Raw genomic sequence first — 19,098 nt, forward strand, 5'->3', positions numbered from 1 at the left:
AACTAGACCAGAGAATGCAGAGCGGCAAAGCAGTCCTGCCACTTAAATAGTGCCGAGGGAGGCCTAGCTGACCTTCGCCTGCTCATTATCTCCACTGACCAAGTCGCAGGAGTGATCTGGTCTCATCCGGGGCAGCTCAGGACTCCATGGCCGCTGTGGCCCCAGGCACGTAAAAGGACACAGCCTGACCGGACAGAAGGGTGACGTGCTGCTAGGGGAGGGCTCAAGAGCAACACGGCTGTTGTCACGGTCAGACCATTTCCTTCTGAGGTTCAGACGTGGGCCCCATTTCCCTCTGCTGGGTGAGGGGCCTCCTAAAATGGCCCGGCCCCAGAGGCAAATGGATCCCGACGGTCTCCAGGGGTCTCTGGGGGAATTTCCCGCGGGGGGTCGGTGCTCTTGCCGAAGCCCCAGTCGCCCTGCGGAAGGCGAAGGCGGCCCGGAGGGTTGGCGCGGTTGCCCCAGGCGCCCTTGCGGCCCTCGGGCAGCTCCCCGCAGGCAGTGCAGCTGAGAGCGAGGAGGCAAGGCGGGGGCGAGCAGAGCTGGGTGGACGGTCTCGCGCTGAGCCAGCCGAACGCGGCCTAGGGCGCATTCACGAGCCGCTCGCCTGGCCGGGAGGGCGACGAACCGCCCCTTCCTTGCCACCGGCACCGCGTCTTCAGAGTGCTGCCCAGCCGAGCTTTTCTGAGTGCTCTGGGGGCTTTTACATCCTAGGCCGCCACGGGGGGTGCAGAACGCTTGGCGGCACACTGTGAGGGATTCGCCCGACTCTTTGAAGATAAAGTCGCTCAGATGTGTTGGACTCCATGGTTCATTTAGTTCCGTTAACAGAAGCACCCAGAGCAGTGTCTGGTTCGGTGCTGATGGAGGAGTTCCCGTTGCTGAGGCCTGATGCTGCGGACAAGGGGCTTGGGCAGGTCCATCCTACCCCCCCTGCTTGATCCTTGCGCATCTTGGCTGACTGGAAGGTCTCGGGAGGGGGTTCACACCTGCCGTCTTGAGAGAGGGAGTGGTGCCGGCCCTTTAAAAGAGGCTGCGACTGAACCCCTCTTTAAAAAGCCCCACTTGGACCCAGAATATGCCAATCAGGATGGGCCAGTGGCCAACATTCCCTTCCCGGGCAAGACGTTGGAGTGGGTGGAGGCCGGCATCTCCAAGCACTCTTGGATGGAATGAACTGTCCAGGCCCATTTCAAGCGGGCTTCAGGCCAGGGTCTGCAGCAGAAACAGCCTTGCCCACTGGTGGGATGGCCTTAGCCAGGACAGAGGCGGGTCCTCCTGGACCACCATCAGCCACGGAATCCTTCTGGGTGGGCCGGCTGGGCTAGGAGAGGAGGCGCCGCATTGTGGAGGCTCTGCTGGTGCTTGACTGGCCATGGCCAGAAGGTGGCGCCGGGGGATGGCTGATCTGACCCACGGCAGTTATGCCATGGGGTCCCTCAGGGGTCAATTCCTTCCTCCATGCTCTTTAGCATTTACATGACACCACTGGGGGAGGCCATCCATGTGCAAATGGCACTCAGCTCTACCCCTCTTTTTCACCAAGTCCAGGTGAGGCAGTGGCCGTCTTGAAGCAGTGCCCGAGCTCAGCGAAGGGCTGGACGAGGGCCCACAAGCTGAGACTCAGTCTTGGCAAGACGGAGCCGCTGCTGGCGGGGGGGTCGTCTGTCCGGCTGGGCGCTGTTCAGCCTGCCCCGGGTGGGGTGGCCTCCCTCCCTGAAGGCAGGGTTTGCCGCACGGGAGCCAGAACTGCCCCTTGAGCCTCAGGTGCACTCGGTGGCACGGGGAGCCCCTTGCCAGCTTCCGCTGCTTGGCCACCTGCAGCCCCACCTGGACAGGCAGGGCTTGGCCTCAGCGATCCACACACGGGCAACCTCACTTGGACAACTGTAGTGAACCCTGCATGGGATTGCTTTTAGGAGGGTCCCGGAGCGCCAACTGGTTCCAAACGGGGTGGCGCAACTGTTAGCAAGGTCTAGTCTGCGTGCCAGTCCTTTCTCAGTTGCACTGGCTGCGGAGAAAGTGCTTGTTCTGAATGGCCTGGGGGCCAGGATACCTGCATTTGTATCACGCCTGCTCCCATGTATCCCTACCCAACCACTGAGATCTGCTGGGAAGGTCCCTCTCAAGAGCCACCCCCTAAGCAAAGCAGGTGGCAAATAGGGGAGGGGCCTTCTCGGTGGTTGCACCCCATTTGTGGAACGTGCTCCCCACAGAGCCATGCCTGGTAACTTGTTCTCTTTTAGGGGCCAGGTGAAAACCCCAATTTAGGCTTGTTTTATCATCACTGCTGTGCCAGGTGCTGATTTACGGACTGTTGTGGTTGTTTGCTGTTGGGTTTGTAGAGTTTTCTAGTGGGTTTTATTGTTCTGTTTTATTGCTGGATTTTATGTACTTATTTTATTTTTAAAAAGCTGTTATATGCCGTCCCATGACTAGAACGTCTCTGTGATGTCTATGTTTTAAATGGTACACCACCCTGGGAGCCCCGTGGGTACAGAAGCACAATGCATGCGTAATTCCTACTGGGCCCACCTCTGAAGCACGACTTTGTTTCTGGCACGAGACAAATGCAGTGGCTGGAGCACACTTGCCTTACGGCCCACGCGGAGGAAGAGACACAGGGAAGCGGCGAGGCTGCGCCACCAGCCCTGCTGGACCAGCTCCGCGTTCTGCCTCCCCGAACTGCTCCCAGCGGATCATTATGGAACAAACGGTTCACTGAGACACTGGAGCCCAAGTCTGCCTTCTTCCTCTTCCCTCCCTATCCCTTTCTCCTTTGGTGTCTTTCATACGGGTGGGCAGTGGTCTGTTTGTTTTCACTGAATATCTAAGCTGCCATGGGAGCCTTCTAGACTGAGGAGCCGGTAAAATACGTTTTAAATCAATAAATCCTTCACACTATGAAATCTGTCCACATGCAAGACTATCCTGATAAATAATCACAAAGCCGATCCAAGAGCAGCTTACCAGGAAGTTCCTGGCTTGCAATGGAACAAAGATACAATATATGATGAAAAAAGGGGCAGGGAGGAAAGCGGCAAGATTGCAGCTTCCGTCAGGGCCGATGGACTGGCCTTCCTTCCCATGCCCGCATCCCTCAAGCACAGCCAGCTGGGGAGACCGCCTGGGCGGCATCCTTAAGGGGGAGCGCCCACGAACCTGCCACGTGGCAGAGAAGATTTATTCGTCAAAGCTGACGAGGTTAGCAAGTGTGTGCAACAGGCCACATTCTATAGCGGATACACAGCAGCTGCAGAGATTGGGGGAAAGCAAATGACACGCAGGCAAACGCCTTCTCTGCGCCACATGAAAGGAGCGGGCCGGGGCCTGTGCATGAGGCCGAATCACTTGCACTTGTCCAAGATCACCGCCGAGGACCCACCTTGGGTTTATTCTGCTTACACGAGGATGCGGCCACGTCGCAAGCCTCATGGACACAGGCACCCACGTTATTCAGGAATGGCTCTTGGCGCTCAAATCTTACTTTGACAGCCAACTCTTTAAATGACAGGATGGAGATTTGAGGTACAGGTACAGAGAACGTGCTACGAGCATGGCTACACTTCAGGTTTCATTAGCGGTTTAGGAGCCATCCATTCGTGGGAACTGTAGCTCATGGGTTGAGCTAATAATCCCATAGAATTCCTACCATGTGCCAAATTGCCATTCCCAGCAATTTGGAGGGCTGCCATGGCAATTAAATGTGTACACAAATGAAAGAAAAATGCACAGCACTGATGCTTTCGAAGTTTCAGTACGTGCCTCCTTCCCAGTCCTCTGCTGAATAAAGATTTGGCATCTTCCCTCATTGCTTGATTTGACCTAGCTGAGAATGCAGAAGGCATTAAACAAGCTAAAATGTCAGCCTGATTTCACAGTAAACAGGCTTAGTGTAATCAAACCTGTGTATGTCATTTGATTCTGACACGGCTCTTACATTTCAGGATAATTTAGGATCTTGTATTTTCCCTAAAATTAACGTTATGTCAACAGTACTCCCATTTCACAAACAGGTAACGAAGGGAAAAGGACCGGCCTCAGGCTGGCCAATGAATCTGCAGCAGGGGAGGGCTATGAACGAATCCATAACCAAAACCAGCCTCTCCGAGCCCCACCCGCCTCTCCGCACTGCCCAACTCTGTCAGGCAACCAGCGATAAACAGAACTGGAATACTTGTTTTGGCTGCATCAGGCTAGCCTGGGGGCAGGCTGATGGGAGCTGCAGTTTGCAGGGCCAGAGGCTCCTGCAGTAGGAGCTGGAAGGGTTGGAGAAAAGGCTAATGTCGGCCTTCCAGAGGCTGAACTGAAAGTGCCAAGGGAAAATTAGCAGGCGTGTAACTGGGAGAAGACGAGCGTCTGCATTCTGAAGGGTGAAAGGGAAAGTCAAGAACCGTTTTCCTGCCCCGATAATTACAGCCCACAGGGTCTTTGGAATCACTTACGTTGAAAGATGCCAGAGCCTCCGAGACACTCTTTTCAATAAACTCATCCGTGATCCTTCGGGATGGATGCTCATTGAAGACGGAATTCATCAGAGCAATTTTTGCGGCGCTCCTCCTGGCCTCAGCTTTTGTTGGACAAAACTGGGTGGGGAAGTGGGAAGGAGAGGAGAGGAGAAAGAGGAATACAACCGGCAAGGGAGCAATAATCATATGGCCAAGAACAATTAGATCCCACCCAGAGTCACCCCTATTCCAAATGGTTATTATGTGGCCACTGGGCCCTGCTAAATTGCCATGTTCCCAACATCCTGAAGTCATTAGGAAAGGACTTTAAAACCCAGCGACTCCAGCCATGTGGCGTGAAAGAATTGCAGAGGCAGCTGAACTCAGCAAATCTGACTGGCGGAAGGAAATACCACAGCTGGGTCTGTCAACAAAATTAATTAGCTTAAACCAGGCTGCAACCGCCCACTCCAAACACAGGTTGCTGTCTTCCAAGCGGGCAGGAACTTCAGAAACCAGGGCTGCTTCTCTGGGTGCCTGTTGCGATCCCACAGACTGGAGCAGCCTTGCCCAAACCTAATGCCTTCCAGATGTGTGGGACTTCAATTCCCATCACTCCCAGCCATTTGGCCTATGGCCAGGAATGCTGGGAGTGGTTGGTCAAAATGTCAGGAGGGCACCAGGCTGGCAGAGGTGGAACTACAGCTCAGTGCAGTCAAAACACCTTGTTATCTCTGCCGCCGGGGGTCCCCCGCGTTGTGTCCAGGAGCTGCGGTCCACACACAGGTGTCTCTCCTGGCGCTTGACAGCCTCCTTATCGCCCCGAAGTCACGGAATCAGGGAAGAGCAGAGCTGGGAGGGGCCATGAAGGCCCTCGGTCTGACCCGCTGCGGTTGCAGGACTCAGGGGGCACGAACAAGAGTTTTGTTTCATTTAAGGATTCCAGATGCTCTCCAGCAGCATTTTCATTTGGACTTGAAAGAGCAGGCTTGTTTGTTTGCCTGTTCATTTATTTGTTATATATTAGAGACTGCCTAATACAATAAACCCCTAATTCACATAGGTTAAAAATCACAGTTAAATATGCTATTGAAAACAACAGTGAGTTCTGCAGTAATGCAAACCACATTTAAAATGCACAAAACAATTTCAATCACAATAAGACAGGTCCGGAAGGAATGGTAAGATGGGACAGCACGGAAATGCAGTTAATTAAAAGCCAGAGGAAGAGCGGGCGAACCTGTGTTTTTGGGGCACATTTGCAAGGTACCCCCTTTGCGGGGCCCATGTCGCCCATGGAAGGGTTCTCCAGAGGATGGGTGCTGCCGCCGGGAAGGCGCCTGTTCGTGCTCAGCTCTCATTTCTGCCTTGAACTCAGTTTGGGGGCTAGTCATTTTCCTGTTAGCGCCACTAGATTGCTTTCTGGAAAATGGGTGTTCTGCCATACCCAACACAGCAGTCGCTTTATGGAAGGGCAAGACCCACAACACCCGCCATTTTGCAAGACTGCTCACAACGCTCCCTCCATATTCCAAACATGCGCATGAGCCCTAAAAGGCTGAGAACGCCTGCAAACCTACAGGGCATAGAACAGAGAGGGATGTACTTTGAAACTTCTGGCACAGAAGCACCAGCAACGTTTCGGGTGACACACCGGCTTTCGCAGGTCAGTGAATGGAAGGACAGTTCTCAGGCGGACTATCCTGACTGCCTCTTGCTTGAGCCCAACAAGCCCAACCTAGAAGCCCCTGCAGGGGCCGAAGTGGCTCAGGGAACATGTCCAGCATCGCTGCAATTGACCAGGGCACGTTCTGCACCTGCGCAATGCCCTCCTCGTGTGCCTGGCGCTGATCCATCACCCCACCATCCACATGGTGTGCTTTGCACAGCTACCTGGGCGCCAGTCTTGGGCCAGGGCTGGCTGAAGTACAGGCAATCCCTGAGTTATGAACGTCTGCGCTACAAACACCCTGTACTTACAACCGAACTGCCATACAGTCTATTACTTTTTTACAAAATTACTGCAGAATATTGTCATCCCCACAGAGAGGAAGTGATAGGGGAGAGAGGCAGGGCCTCTAAAGCATCGCCATAGAGAAAGTGAGGCCTCCAAAGCCTGGCTTCCCATCCTGTCCATCCAGGGAGAGAAACTGCACTGGCATTTCCTGGGTGCAACGAGGAGGTGCTGGTGAGTTTGGGCAGGGAGGTGGGGCTAGAGATATTTCTGATTTTTCCACTGTCCTGCATCCCTAACCCCCCACAAATGTGGAGGGCCAACTATACCTGATCCGACTTATATAGCAATTCAACTCAAAGATGAATGTACGTTTTCTCAGGAACAGAACTTGTTCACAACCCAGGGACTGCCTGTACTGGGACAAGTACCCTGCCGTGGCCCCACTAAAAACATTTGCACGCGACTTTATCCTCAATCCTACCAGATGGAATGATCCATAAGAAGATTAAGGCGAAAAGTGAACCCGTCCCAAACATCGCGCGGAGGCAATCTAACCTGAAAGCTGCCGAAGCAGCTCCCCCCCGGCAACGTGACATAGCAGACGTAAGGGGGGCTGTTGGACGGGACCATCTCGTAGACCACCAGCGCTCCGTTTTTCAGGTCGGCCCCACGTGACTGCTTCATTTGCCAGAATTCCTGGAGAGCTTCCACGACATTGACTGAAAGCAGACGAGGAGGGCTGGTGTCAGGACATTCAAACGGTGCAAGTTGTTTTTTACAGTGGGCACAATCTGTTCTGGAAACATGGCTTCCCCCTTGCTCCTTGTCTTCCTTGCCCTTTCCCCCGCCAGACAGACAGCCAGGGCACCAGTGCAGGCCGAGTCTCCCACAGGAGCGAGGCGCCACCCTCCCCTCCACTCCAAGGAGCGATAGCCTGTCTGGCATTAATACTGAGCACATCGTAACCCTTTCTTTGGATCCCTCTAATCTGAGATGGAGGTGCAAGAATATGTTATGGATCCCATGCTAAAGAGCCACAGGTGACACTTTGAAAGAAATGCAAGATCTCAGGGTAACAGGCAAACGCATTTGGAACAAAATACACCTTTGCCATCACTAGGTCTAACCAGAATTGCTCACTACGTTGTGATGCTCAGATTGATTCTAAGAAAATATTGACCTACGGTGGATTTTGACACGTGACATTCTTTGCAATCACTGTGCTTTTAATACAGAAGTCTCACAAAATGGAATGCCTTTTATAACCCGTTAGCAAGACCAACGCTAAAGTGGGGCCAGAGAGTCAAAAGCAGCAGAAGCAGTTTGAGGTCATGCAGGAAATACAGATGAGGGCCGGGGCAGGGGAGGGGCACACACCTCCCCGATTTGATGTTCCTTGTTGTGAGCAAAAACAGCAAAGAATCTGAATAGCTGTTTTAGGTAGCAGGATCATAGGATGCCTGTATTTTGCCAATTGGCTCGGTGGCCAGATCATTTCCTGGCTGAGTTTAAAGTGCTGGTACTGGTTTTAAAGCCCTAAAGGGTGTGAGTCCAGGTTACATGAACCTGCCTGAATTCCGAGATCAATATCCAAGGCCCTGCTTGTGTACCAGACTGTAAGATAGTGAGGCTGATGGGCAGAAGAGTCGGGGTCTCTTCAGCAGTAGCCCTGGCTGCATGCAAACATCTGTTCCAATTTATAAATGCTTTTCTAGGATTCAACATGCCAGGCCATCAAGCAGGTCCTAAACATTCAGTTTATCTTAGCCTAGTTAAGATTCTATGGGAGCTAACAGTTTTTAATTGTTAACTTTTATTTTGTCATTGCTTTTGTTATTCTTTTGTGCCTTCAAGTCTTGTACATGGCCTTGACAGGGCTGTAAGGTTTTGAATGAATGAAAAAATGAACAAGCGGACATGACAAGCTGCATTTTCCCTCTAATTATGTTAAGCTTCTGTTAAGTTTTCTTCTTCCTAACTTGAGTAGAAGGAATAGAGTAGTGCAGCCTCTTCTACAATTCTATGGAACTGTTGACCAAGACACAGAGAGAGGCCTAGAAGTGGCCAAACTGGGAGTTGTAGGCTCTTCTGGGGGAGGGAGTCTAAACTTACATGCCTTTTTGTTTTTCTATACTGCCCATAAGCCAAAAATCTCTGGGCTGCTCCCACAACAACACTTAACACCATAAAACACAAGAACAGAGTAAAGCGTAATATAAAAACGGTTAAGTTTAAAACAGCATAAAACCAAAGTAATCACCAAAAGCAAAAGATGGAATTCCGGCCTATTACTGAGGCAGTGAACAAGGTGAGCATGTAGGAAGCCTTCATAGATGGTGATTTCGTTCAGAGAATCCTAGAACTGTAGGGCCGGAAGGGGCCTATAAGGCCAAGCATCCCGTCAGAGGGATGTCCAGCTGCCTCATCTTTAAAGGTGGCTGCCGCTGGAGATTTGGAGAAGTCCAGCGAAAGTGAAGTGCAGGAGTGGTCTCTGGGTCGTGCCCTTTGGCTCTCGGAATGGATTACCTGATTTAGACCACAGGGCTGGATCCCACCTCTGAGTCAGAGCAGTGGAACCAACTGCCCTGCTTAGGATTTGAGGAGGAGAAAAGAGCAAGAGGAAAAGACATGGAAAAGCAGGATAACTGCAAAGGAAGACTTCCAACTTGCAAGAAAAAGAGTTTCAGCTAGTACCACCTGTCACAGCAGCCTCTGCTTACCAAAATTCACTTCTTCGTATCTAGTTACTCCAGACAAGACAGAAAGTCACAGGGAGTGAAACAACAAATATGTTGTTATGGCGGGCGTGTCGTGAACAGAGCCGGCTGGAGCCGGGGGTCAGACTAGATGGCCCAGGAAGCCCTTCTGACTCGCTCTGTTTCTGTGTTGTGAAATAACTAAAAGGGATCCTAGGAAGGTGAAAGGCATGTCCTGGGTTTGAAACAGCGGAAAGCTGCTTGGATTCAATTATCTTCAGCTTGGTTCTATTATTTGGCTCAAGCCTTCAGGATGAGGTTTGTTCTGAATCTAAAGGGACAAGTGCAGAACACAGGCTAGCCTCTATGGCACATACAGATCTGCCCATTTCGTGCTTTTGGAGCGCTTGCCAAAATCTAACTGGCCATCTAAAAGGAAACTGTATTTATGCATCAACGCAGCAAAGGAAAGTCACAAGTCTGGATGAATGCAGGCATATGCAAAAGCAACCACTGTCAGGCCAATTAATTATGTGTGTGCACAGAATACAATTTAGGTATGTGTTTGAAAGTAGCACTGAATAATTCAGTGCCCTTAATTCACAAGCTGTGAGAGCCACTCAGGGGAGGGGAGGGGAGGGGCACACTGCTGTTCAAGGCCCCAATCCCAAGTGCGTTTCTGAAACTAAGACCCTGTCCACACATCCCGATCACTCATGGGATGTTGGGGCCACAGGGGAGCAAGCAAGCCACCTCAGGACCACTGGCTGGTCCAGATGTGCACCCAGTGTGACCAGTGGACCTGGAATTCTGGGCTGGGGAAGGGTTCTAACTCCAGTTTGCACCTGTGTCTTTTTCTAAACTGGATGTAAAGCAGAAGAAGTGAGCAAGTGAGTGAGCGAACGAGCAGGAGGCAGCCTGCTTGCTTCTGGGCTGGCCTTTATGCACAAATGAGATCAGTGTGAAACAGCAGATTCATACATATGTGCACAACACATGCGACAATTGTGCCACGTCATGGTGTGACCTGGGCTACAGCCAAGTGTTATAAAGGCACATCTGAGTTTAGCCACCTTTCTTTAGAAAAGACCTAAAGTAACTTACAACAGAAAAAAACATGCACAGTATTCTTGTTGTTCTTGTAGCTGTTGTTAGTCGCAAAGTCATGTCCAACCCATCACGACCCCATGGACAACACTCCTCCAGGCCTTCCTGTCCTCCACCATCCCCCAGAGTCCACTTAAGCTCACGCCAACTGCTTCCGTGACCCCATCCAGCCACCTCATCCTCTGTCGCCCCCTTCTTCTTTTGCCATCTATTGTCCCCAGCATTAGGCTCTTCTCCAGGGAGTCCTTCCTTCTCATTAGGTGGCCAAAGTATTTGAGTTTCATCTTCAGGATCTGGCCTTCTAAAGAGCAGTCAGGGTTGATCTCCTCTAGGACTGACTGGTTTGATCACCTTGCAGTCCAAGGGCCTCTCAGGAGTCTTCTCAAGCACCACAATTCAAAGGCCTCAATCCTTTGGCGCTCAGCCTTCCTTATGGTCCAGCTTTCACAGCCATACACTGCAACTGGGAAAACCATAGCCTTGACTATACGCACTTCTGTTGGCAGGGTGATGTCTCTGCTTTTTAGTATGCTGTCTAGATTTGCCACAGCTTTCCTCCCCAGGAGCAAGCGTCTTTTAATTGCTTGGCTGCGCTGATCTTGGAGCCCAGGAAAATAAAATCTGTCACTATCTCCATTTCTTCCCCATCTATTTGCCAGGAAGTGAGAGGACCGGATGCCATGATCTTAGTTTTCTTAATGTTGAGTTTCAAGCCAACTTTTGCGCTCTCCTCCTTCACCTGCATCAAGAGGCTCTTTAGTGCCTCTTCACTTTCTGCCATGAGAGTGGTATCATCTGCATATCTGAGATTGTTGATATTTCTCCCAGCAATCTTAATTCCAACTGGTGATTCATCCAGCCCCGCCTTTCTCATTATGTGCTCTGCATATAAGTTAAATAGGCAGGGTGACAGTATACAGCCTTGCCGAACTCCTTTCTCAATTTTGAACCAATCAGTGGTTCCCTGCCCAGTTCTCACTGTTGCTTCTTGACCTGCATATAGGTTTCTCAAGAGACAAATACGATGGTCAGGTACTCCCATTTCTTTAAGGACTTGCCACAATTTGTTGTGATCCACACAATCAAAGGCTTTAGCATAGTCAATGAAGCAGATGTTTTTCTGGAACTCCCTCCTTAGCTTTCTCCATGATCCAGCGTATGTTGGCAATTTGATCTCTAGTTCCTCTCCCTCTTTGAAATCCTGCCTGTTCTTCTGGTAGCTCTCAGTCCACATACTGCTGGAGCCTAGTTTGTAGGATTTTGAGCATAACTTTGCTAGCATGTGAAATGAGTGCAATGGTGCGTTAGTTTGAACATTCCTTGGCATTGCCCTTCCTTCGGATAGGAATGTAAACTGACCTTTTCCAATCCTGTGGCCACTGTTGAGTTTTCCAAATTTGCTGGCACATGGAGTGTAGCACTTTTACTGCATCGTCTTTTAAGATTTTGAATAGCTCAGCTGGAATACTGTCATCTCCTCTAGCTTTGTTGTTGCTCAGACTTCCCAAGGCCCATTCGACTTCACATTCCAGGATGTCTGGCTCAAGGTCAGTGATCACCCCATCGTGGTTATCAGGGACGTTAAGCTCTTTCTTGTATAGTTCTTCTGTGTAATCTTGCCACCTCTTCTTAATCTCTTCTGCCTCTGTTAGGTCCCTGCCATTTTGGTCCTTTATCATGCCCATCTTTGCATGAAACTTTCCCTTCATAACTCCAATTTTCATGAAGAGATCTCTGGTCCTCCCTATTCTATTGTTCTATTTCTTTGCACTGTTCATTTAAGAAGGCCTTCCTATCTCTTCTAGCTATTCTCTGGAATTCTGCATTCAATTGTTTGTATCTTTCTCTTTCTCCTTTGCCTTTCGCTTTCCTTCTTTCCTCAGCTATTTGTAGAGCTTCCTCAGACAGCCATTTTGCTTTCTTGCATTTCTTTTTCTTTGGGATGGTTTTAGTTGCTGCCTCTTGTACAATGTTGCGAACCTCCGTCCATAGTTCTTCAGGCACTCTGTCTATCAGATCTAATTCCTGAAATCTATTTGTCACCTCTACTGTATATTCATCAGGGATATGATTTAGGTCATACCTGAGTGGCCTAGTGCTTTTCCCTACTATCTTCAATTTAAGCCTAAATTTTGCAACCAGAAGCTCATGATCTGAGCCACAGTCAGCTCCTGGTCTAGTTTTTACTGACCGTACAGAGCTTCTCCATCTTTGGCTGCAGAGCACATAGTCAATCTGATTTCTGTGATGACTGCCTGGTGATGTCCATGTGTAGAATCGTCTCTTGGGTTGTTGGAAAAGAGTGTTTGCTATGACCATCGTGTTCTCTTGACAAAATTCTGCCAGCCTGTGCCCTGCTTCATTTTGTACTCCAAGGCCAAACTTGCCTGTTATTCCGGTTATCTTTTGGCTTCCTACTTTAGCATTCCAATCCCCCATGATGATATGGACATCATCTTTTGGTGTTAATTCTAGAAGGTGTTGTAGCCTTCATAGAACTGGTCAACTTCAGCCTCTTCAGCACCAGTGGTTGGGGCAGAAACTTGGACTCCTGTGATGTTGAAAGGTTTGCCTTGGATTCGAACTGAGATCATTCGGTCATTTTGGAGATTGTATCCCAGTACTGCTTTTCCTACTCTTTTATTGACTATGAAGGCAACTCCATTTCTTCTGAGGGATTCTTGCCCGCAGTAGTATACCCGATGGTCATTTGAATTAAATTCACCCATTCCTGTCCATTTTAGTTCACTGATTCCTAAGATGTCAATGTTGAGTCTTGTCATCTCTTGTTTGACCACATCCAGCTTGCCTTGATTCATGGATCTTACATCCCAGGTTCCTATGGAGTATAGATCTTTGCAGCATCGGACTCTCCTTTCACCACCAGATACATCGGCAACTGAGTGTCCTTTCGGCTTTGACCCAGTCGCTTCATTCTTTCTGGCGCTACTAATACTAGCCCTCTGCTCTTCCCCAGGAGCATATTGGACACCTTCCGACCTGAGGGGCTCATCTTCCGGCATCATATCTTTTTGCCTTTTGGTACTGTCCGTGGGGTTTTCATGGCAAAGATACTGGAGTGGGTTGCCATTTCTTTCTCCAGTGGAAATGCACAGTATTAAAAAGCGTAAACTCCATCAAAATACTGAAACATAAGACAACCGGCGCATTAATGAGAACCCTGACAAGATGAACGTTCCTCGCCACGTTGATTCCAGGAATGGTATGCAAGTTCTTCTTTAGACCATTTGCACACAGTGTGGGCAGCTGGAGACAAAATGTGGTGTGTGGGGGTGTGCGCTACTTGCAAGCCAATACTGGTTTGCAGCAGCAGCCTACAACGCAACCCACATGGGTGTCAGCATGGCATCTAAAGCTACACACTCTGGGATAGTTGATGGATTTACTTAAACACAAATCTGTCCATCCTGAGTATCTTTGAGAAGGACGTAACTTTCTATTCAAGAAGCTGGATTTGGCTTTCTGGATCCTGAGTTATATCATTAAGTTTATTTGCCAACCTGTAGTAAAATTTGGTCTTTTCTGGTTAGATTAATTTTTCCACCACAGTTCAGTTCTGGAATGCTCATCTGGACTCTCTGGTCAGCTGAACGGAATTGGGCTCTAGCCAGATTGAAGCAGGTGGGGTTCTTCATGCTGTCTAGAGTCTGACCCATTTTTGCAGGCTAAATTGGCACAATGGCAAAATTCAGATATAAAAATCAGTAAAAAATGCTTGCTTGCCAGACTTGAATGGACAAGTTCATTCTTACTTCCAATCAATTAGTGGGGGATAATGAGTTTTTGTCATTTTCTGTCAAATACGGTTTGCCTGTGATGGTTGAGTAGCAAGATTTACAGTTGCTAGAATCCAGGTTTGACCCTATAGTGTCTTCTGACTCTCAGTCTTTATAGTTATTAGAAATGCTTATTGAAGCTGATCAGTTACTTCAACTCACATTCTGTGTCCATAAATATCTATAATATCAATGAATAAATACCATACATTGGGTCCCATGGAAGAGGGAATTAGAAAATTTGAATGCCCAATCAAGGGACTGCTGCTTTAGAGTAATTATCTAACAATTTTCAGCAGGCCTAAGACAGCATCGTATGAACAACAATTTGCAATATGCAAAAATGGTATCAGTAATGCAAGCAAAATTATTTGGGTTATTATGATTATTTTCAAAAGAAACATTTGAGGAGCAGTTTTTATTAAAGAAGGAGTTCCATATTTAAGATTATGAAACTGATGAGCTTAGGAACAAAACTAGACTCATCCCCATTAACATATATTCAAAACAGCAGGACATTTGTTTTAAAAGTAAATAGGATCTTGTCCCACTGATTAAGGGGGAGAGATACACAGGACTATGTGCTAGCCAAGCCATCAATGTTTACAGTAACAAGTCTGCAGTCAAATGATGCTTTCAAACACTGGTTCACACAGGCAGACCAACTGCATCCTGCATTTGTTAAGGATCAGTGCTTTCCTGTTCCCATGACCCCTTAAAAGAAGCAACTAAAAAGATATGTGCAAGCTGCTTCTCTATTACTCCAACTTGCTTTAGAGGTTCTGACTTAAAGAGGAAGATGGAAAAACAGCATCAGTGGCCAAAGTAAAAATAGTGATTATCTTGGCTACAAATGTTTAAAAGAAAGCGAACAAAGAGGTCCAGGTTTCCATGAAGAGTTGGCCAAGGCTTACCTCAAAGTATGCAAACATGCATACAAGATAAAGAGCTTAACGAATAACAGCTTTCCAGAGACCCCTTCCTGGCCCCCACAATACTGTGGAAAAGCAATGCACTCTGGGACTGAAGCTGGCTCACACCAGGATCACACACTCTTGAGGGCTAGAGCGAGAAGCCACCTCCGCCGGCAGCGCGGGGCTGTGGCTGGGCTTCGGCTAAGGCAGCCCCACCTCACCTCTGGCCTCCGCCACGGACGTTATGGAACGCTGCCTCCAAGTCTTGTGACTGGAACACACGACTGTGCAGCTGCCGCACACCTGGGCATCCCTCCCAGCAGCCCTGCCTGCGTTCGTTTAGGCACGAATGCGTGCTGCATCAAAAGAAAGAAAGTGGCTGGGAGATGCCTCTGCCCTCAGAATATCGACGGGGAAGGGGAGAGAACGGCTGCTGGCGAGTTGAAGAAATCCTTGTGAGGACACACTGCATCCAGCGTGTCCACCCAACGTCGGCCTTATATACTGGCTCAGAAGAAATGTCAGGCATCCCAGTACTGGCATTCACAAATATTTGGTCTCGCAGAACACTAACAATGGGTCTCTTACAGCTGTTCCCAATTGTTACCAACATTTAATATGAAGTGCGGCTGTTCCTGAAAGAAGGGTGAAGTTCACTGAACCAAAAATCCCGCAACCCCAGACAAATGCCAACAGCAAAAACAAACCCAAGTTTATGGAAACTGGAATGAGAATCCTAAGAGTGCTGCTGGATCGGACCAAAGCTTTACCTGGCCCCGCATCCTATTTCCCACACTGGTCAACCAGATTCCTCTGGGATCAACTGGGGCCTGCAGGCTATCATGTCCCTTGGCATTGCTCTCTGAAGGCTACCTCTGTTCCTGAAGGTAAAATATTGCCGTCATGACCAGTACCTTCCCCCGAATCCCCTCTCCTTTCTTTCTTCTCAGATCATACTCACTAGGTGACCCTCTTGTTTCAACTAAGCCAAAAGTTCCCAGGTTGCACTACCGATAAAACCCAAAGAGTTTGCATTGCCTGTTCCTCCATGGGGAGCAGGGCAGGAAGGCAAGAGAGAAAAAATAGTGGCCTTCCCCAAACACAACCCTCATGTGCATCCGCTGTTGAAAAGAAGACAGCCGCTGCCGCCTTTCCCAACTCCACCAAGGCCCTGGTTTAATGTTGCTCTACCCAGATGACCTCACGGCTTTTTTCCAGGGTCCTGATGGATCTTCCCCCACATAGGGAACGGCAATCATCACCAGAATCTGTCTTCTGGATCTTGCACCCTGCCACTCCCGATACACACACCTGAAGACAACACAGCAGTTTCCCAAAACCTGTGAAGCCACAACCTTCCACATCTGTCGGAAGAGAAGCTGGCCAAGACAATGTCTGGAATTCAGCAGCAGACCAGAGTCTGTCCTGAGATGAAACCCACAGGATGTCCACAAACTCCCCTGCGTGAAGGCACAAATGCCTTCGTTTGCGTGACGCAGTGGGAGAGAAACTATCCTTCAAAATCTTGGCAAGTAAGAGAAGCTGCAGGTCACATTTGTGCTTCCTACCCAAGCTGCAGGCATCTACAATAAGAAAGCACTTTGCTGTTATTGATATTCATTGTTTATGGCCCTTGGATCACAGGCTCTGGTCTCTGCCTTGTATACAACAGCACAATCTGCATTGCATATTAAACAGGGAAGAGTAAATGGTTCCACATGGCCTCAAAGCCTTTCAAGGCCAGAAAAGGAGAGCAGCGTTTCAGCCACAGCGCGCCTTCCAAGTCTTTGCCGCTTGAAACACATGGTGTCCACTGGACCTGCTGTTGCGAGCTGATGTTGGAATCATCAAACAGCCAGAGGAGGAGAAGCCATTTTTCCATTTAGAAGTTTGTGAAATCTCATATTTTAATTGTCCTTCCTTCTTAAACACATTTCTTAAGACAACCAAAGAGCTCTTGAGGATGACCCAAGTTTGAGGTCACCCTAGAATGTTCACAGTTTGGGTTCCTCCATCCAATTCTAAAACAAAACATGTGTGGCAAACTATACATGAACACATATGTCCTAAAGCAAACAGTCTGAACAAACCAATCCCTTCTTGTGCACAAGATAAACAGACTTAGATCACTGCTAGCAGACACTGCTCTTCAGAGAAATGGCTGGGAAGAACAGGATGCATCCTTATTGAAGGAAACGTTTGGTCAGGATGAAAGACTCCTTTCTCCAACGCTGGCTAAAACCAGGAGGATTTCAGACTTACACCCCTAGAAATGAGTCTCAGCCAAAGAACATCTGACTGCCAAAGAAACAATGGATGCTATGGAGGTTAATGACCTTTACTGTTATAGTATATATACATTAAATTAGAACCCAGAGGTAAAAACACCACTAAACAAACTGAATTAATGAACAAATATGATTCTTACGTGGAACATTAGAAGTTTCAATCCATTATCAGTATGCAGGTTAGCAAAACAAACAAGGGCAGGAGGTAAGAGGATAGCACATTCCTCCCCAATTATTTGAACCCAGGCTTCCTGCTCCAAGATCCCCAGACCAGAGGAACTGACCCATTCAAGTCCCCTTTCTGCAAGAACAGCTCGTGCTTGGGAAAGGTTTATACCTGCCAAGCACTCCTCACGCACCCATATCGGCAGACTCTAACTCACTATGTTAGGCGAATCCTAAGATACCGATTCTTTCACAGCAATTCTTTCACACACGGCTGCATTTCAGGGTCTCCCAGGGTTGGCCACATGACTTTCAGTATCCCACTGAAAGGCAATCACATTTTTTTCTGGCCTGGCTGGATTTTTTCTTCCTGGCTAGTCACCAGAGCAGAAGGAAGTAGAGATGGGGGGAAACGGTGAATGGTCAACGTTTGTTATTTCCTTCCCCCACCCCCAAACTGCATTTTTAAAGGCAAAAAGGCGACACTGTGCATATACTTTTTCTAGTGTAGCATAGCAGCAAACAGCTACAAGACAAGAAATCTTGGTTTCAAATCTCACTTTTGCCATGAACTTACTAGGTGGCCCTAAGAAAGTCTCTCTAAGCCTCAGTCACTCCCATCTGCTATATGAGGGACAGTAATACTGGGGCAACCTTGCAGTGTTGTTTTAAGTACTGCAACTAAATAGCAGATATCAAATACTTGGAACACTTAAAGGTTCTACTCACATCACTGTACTTTGGATCGCTTGTACTAAATGCTGACTACACAATCAATACTGTTTCCTACCAGAACCTAAAACTATTCCACATATGGAACTATTCTTTTTCTTTACAAGCAGCCTATTCTAAGAAACAGAGAAAGAGACCTTAAGTCCTTCTTTGAGCAGAGCATCAGAAACTCAGTTTATACATATTCAAATACATCTGTGCTTTACACTGCCAGATGGGAAAGGCACCCTTCATATGATCAAGAGAATTTCACAATCTACTTTGTTCTGGTCTGGGAGGAAAAGCTCTCTGTGGAACAGAAATGCTCTTCCATCCTCAGAGATTTTTCTTTCTTTCTTTGGAGGAGGAAGGCAAGCACCTGTCTGGTTGGAGCTGGACTGGGAGTTATGAGATCTGAGTCTGAACCTCCCCTGGCCACGAGATTCACTGGGTGGCTTTCAGCCAGTCACTCAAATGGAACCTCGCCTACTGCACAGGGTTGTTGTGAGGATACAGTGGAGAAGAGCTAGAGATCACATGATCTGCCCTGGGCTCCTTGCAGAAACAAAGGGAATATGCAAACTGAAATAAACAGTTGCCTATCGGAAGAGAAAGGCTCTCTGAACATGCTCAGGGACACTTAGGGACCTGTGACATGTTCGTTTTGCTAACCCTCATTCTTCCAGCCGCGCCCGTCCCGCTCGTCACAGCCACCCGCGAAGGGAGGCCAAGCCGAGAGGCCGCGCCCGTTGCCGCTTTGCTCCGCGCGGGGAGCCGCCGCTCTGCACGCGCTCAGAGGCGCAAGAGAACTTCCCCAGGCTACGCCCCCCGTCCTCACCGCGGCCGTAGCCCTGCGTGTGCTTGGCGAAGCTCCGCACCACGGCCTCGACGGCCTCCTTCAGCACGGCGGGCGGCCCTCCCGCGCCGGCTCCCGGGACGCTGGCGGCGGCGGCGGCCGTGGTCACGCCGGGCAGGAGCAGCGGCGGCGGCGGCGGCAGCGGCGGCGGAGGCGGCG

General features: G+C 49.1%; 1 protein-coding gene across 1 annotated transcript in view; it reads right to left on the minus strand.

Annotated features, from left to right (window-relative positions):
- Positions 1–19,098, minus strand: part of LIX1L (limb and CNS expressed 1 like) — a 29,699-nt gene that overhangs the window by 9,856 nt on the left and 745 nt on the right. Inside the window, exons 2-4 of the mRNA XM_044449052.1 lie at positions 18,922–19,022; positions 6,961–7,124; positions 4,446–4,586 (exon numbers count right to left, since the gene is read on the minus strand). Of these exons, the coding sequence (XP_044304987.1) occupies positions 4,446–4,586; positions 6,961–7,124; positions 18,922–19,022 (406 nt within the window). The remainder of the gene's footprint in view (positions 1–4,445; positions 4,587–6,960; positions 7,125–18,921; positions 19,023–19,098) is intronic.

Source organism: Varanus komodoensis, unplaced genomic scaffold (assembly GCF_004798865.1).
Source record: "Varanus komodoensis strain SLA01 unplaced genomic scaffold, ASM479886v1 scaffold57, whole genome shotgun sequence".
Classification (NCBI taxonomy): domain Eukaryota; kingdom Metazoa; phylum Chordata; class Lepidosauria; order Squamata; family Varanidae; genus Varanus; species Varanus komodoensis.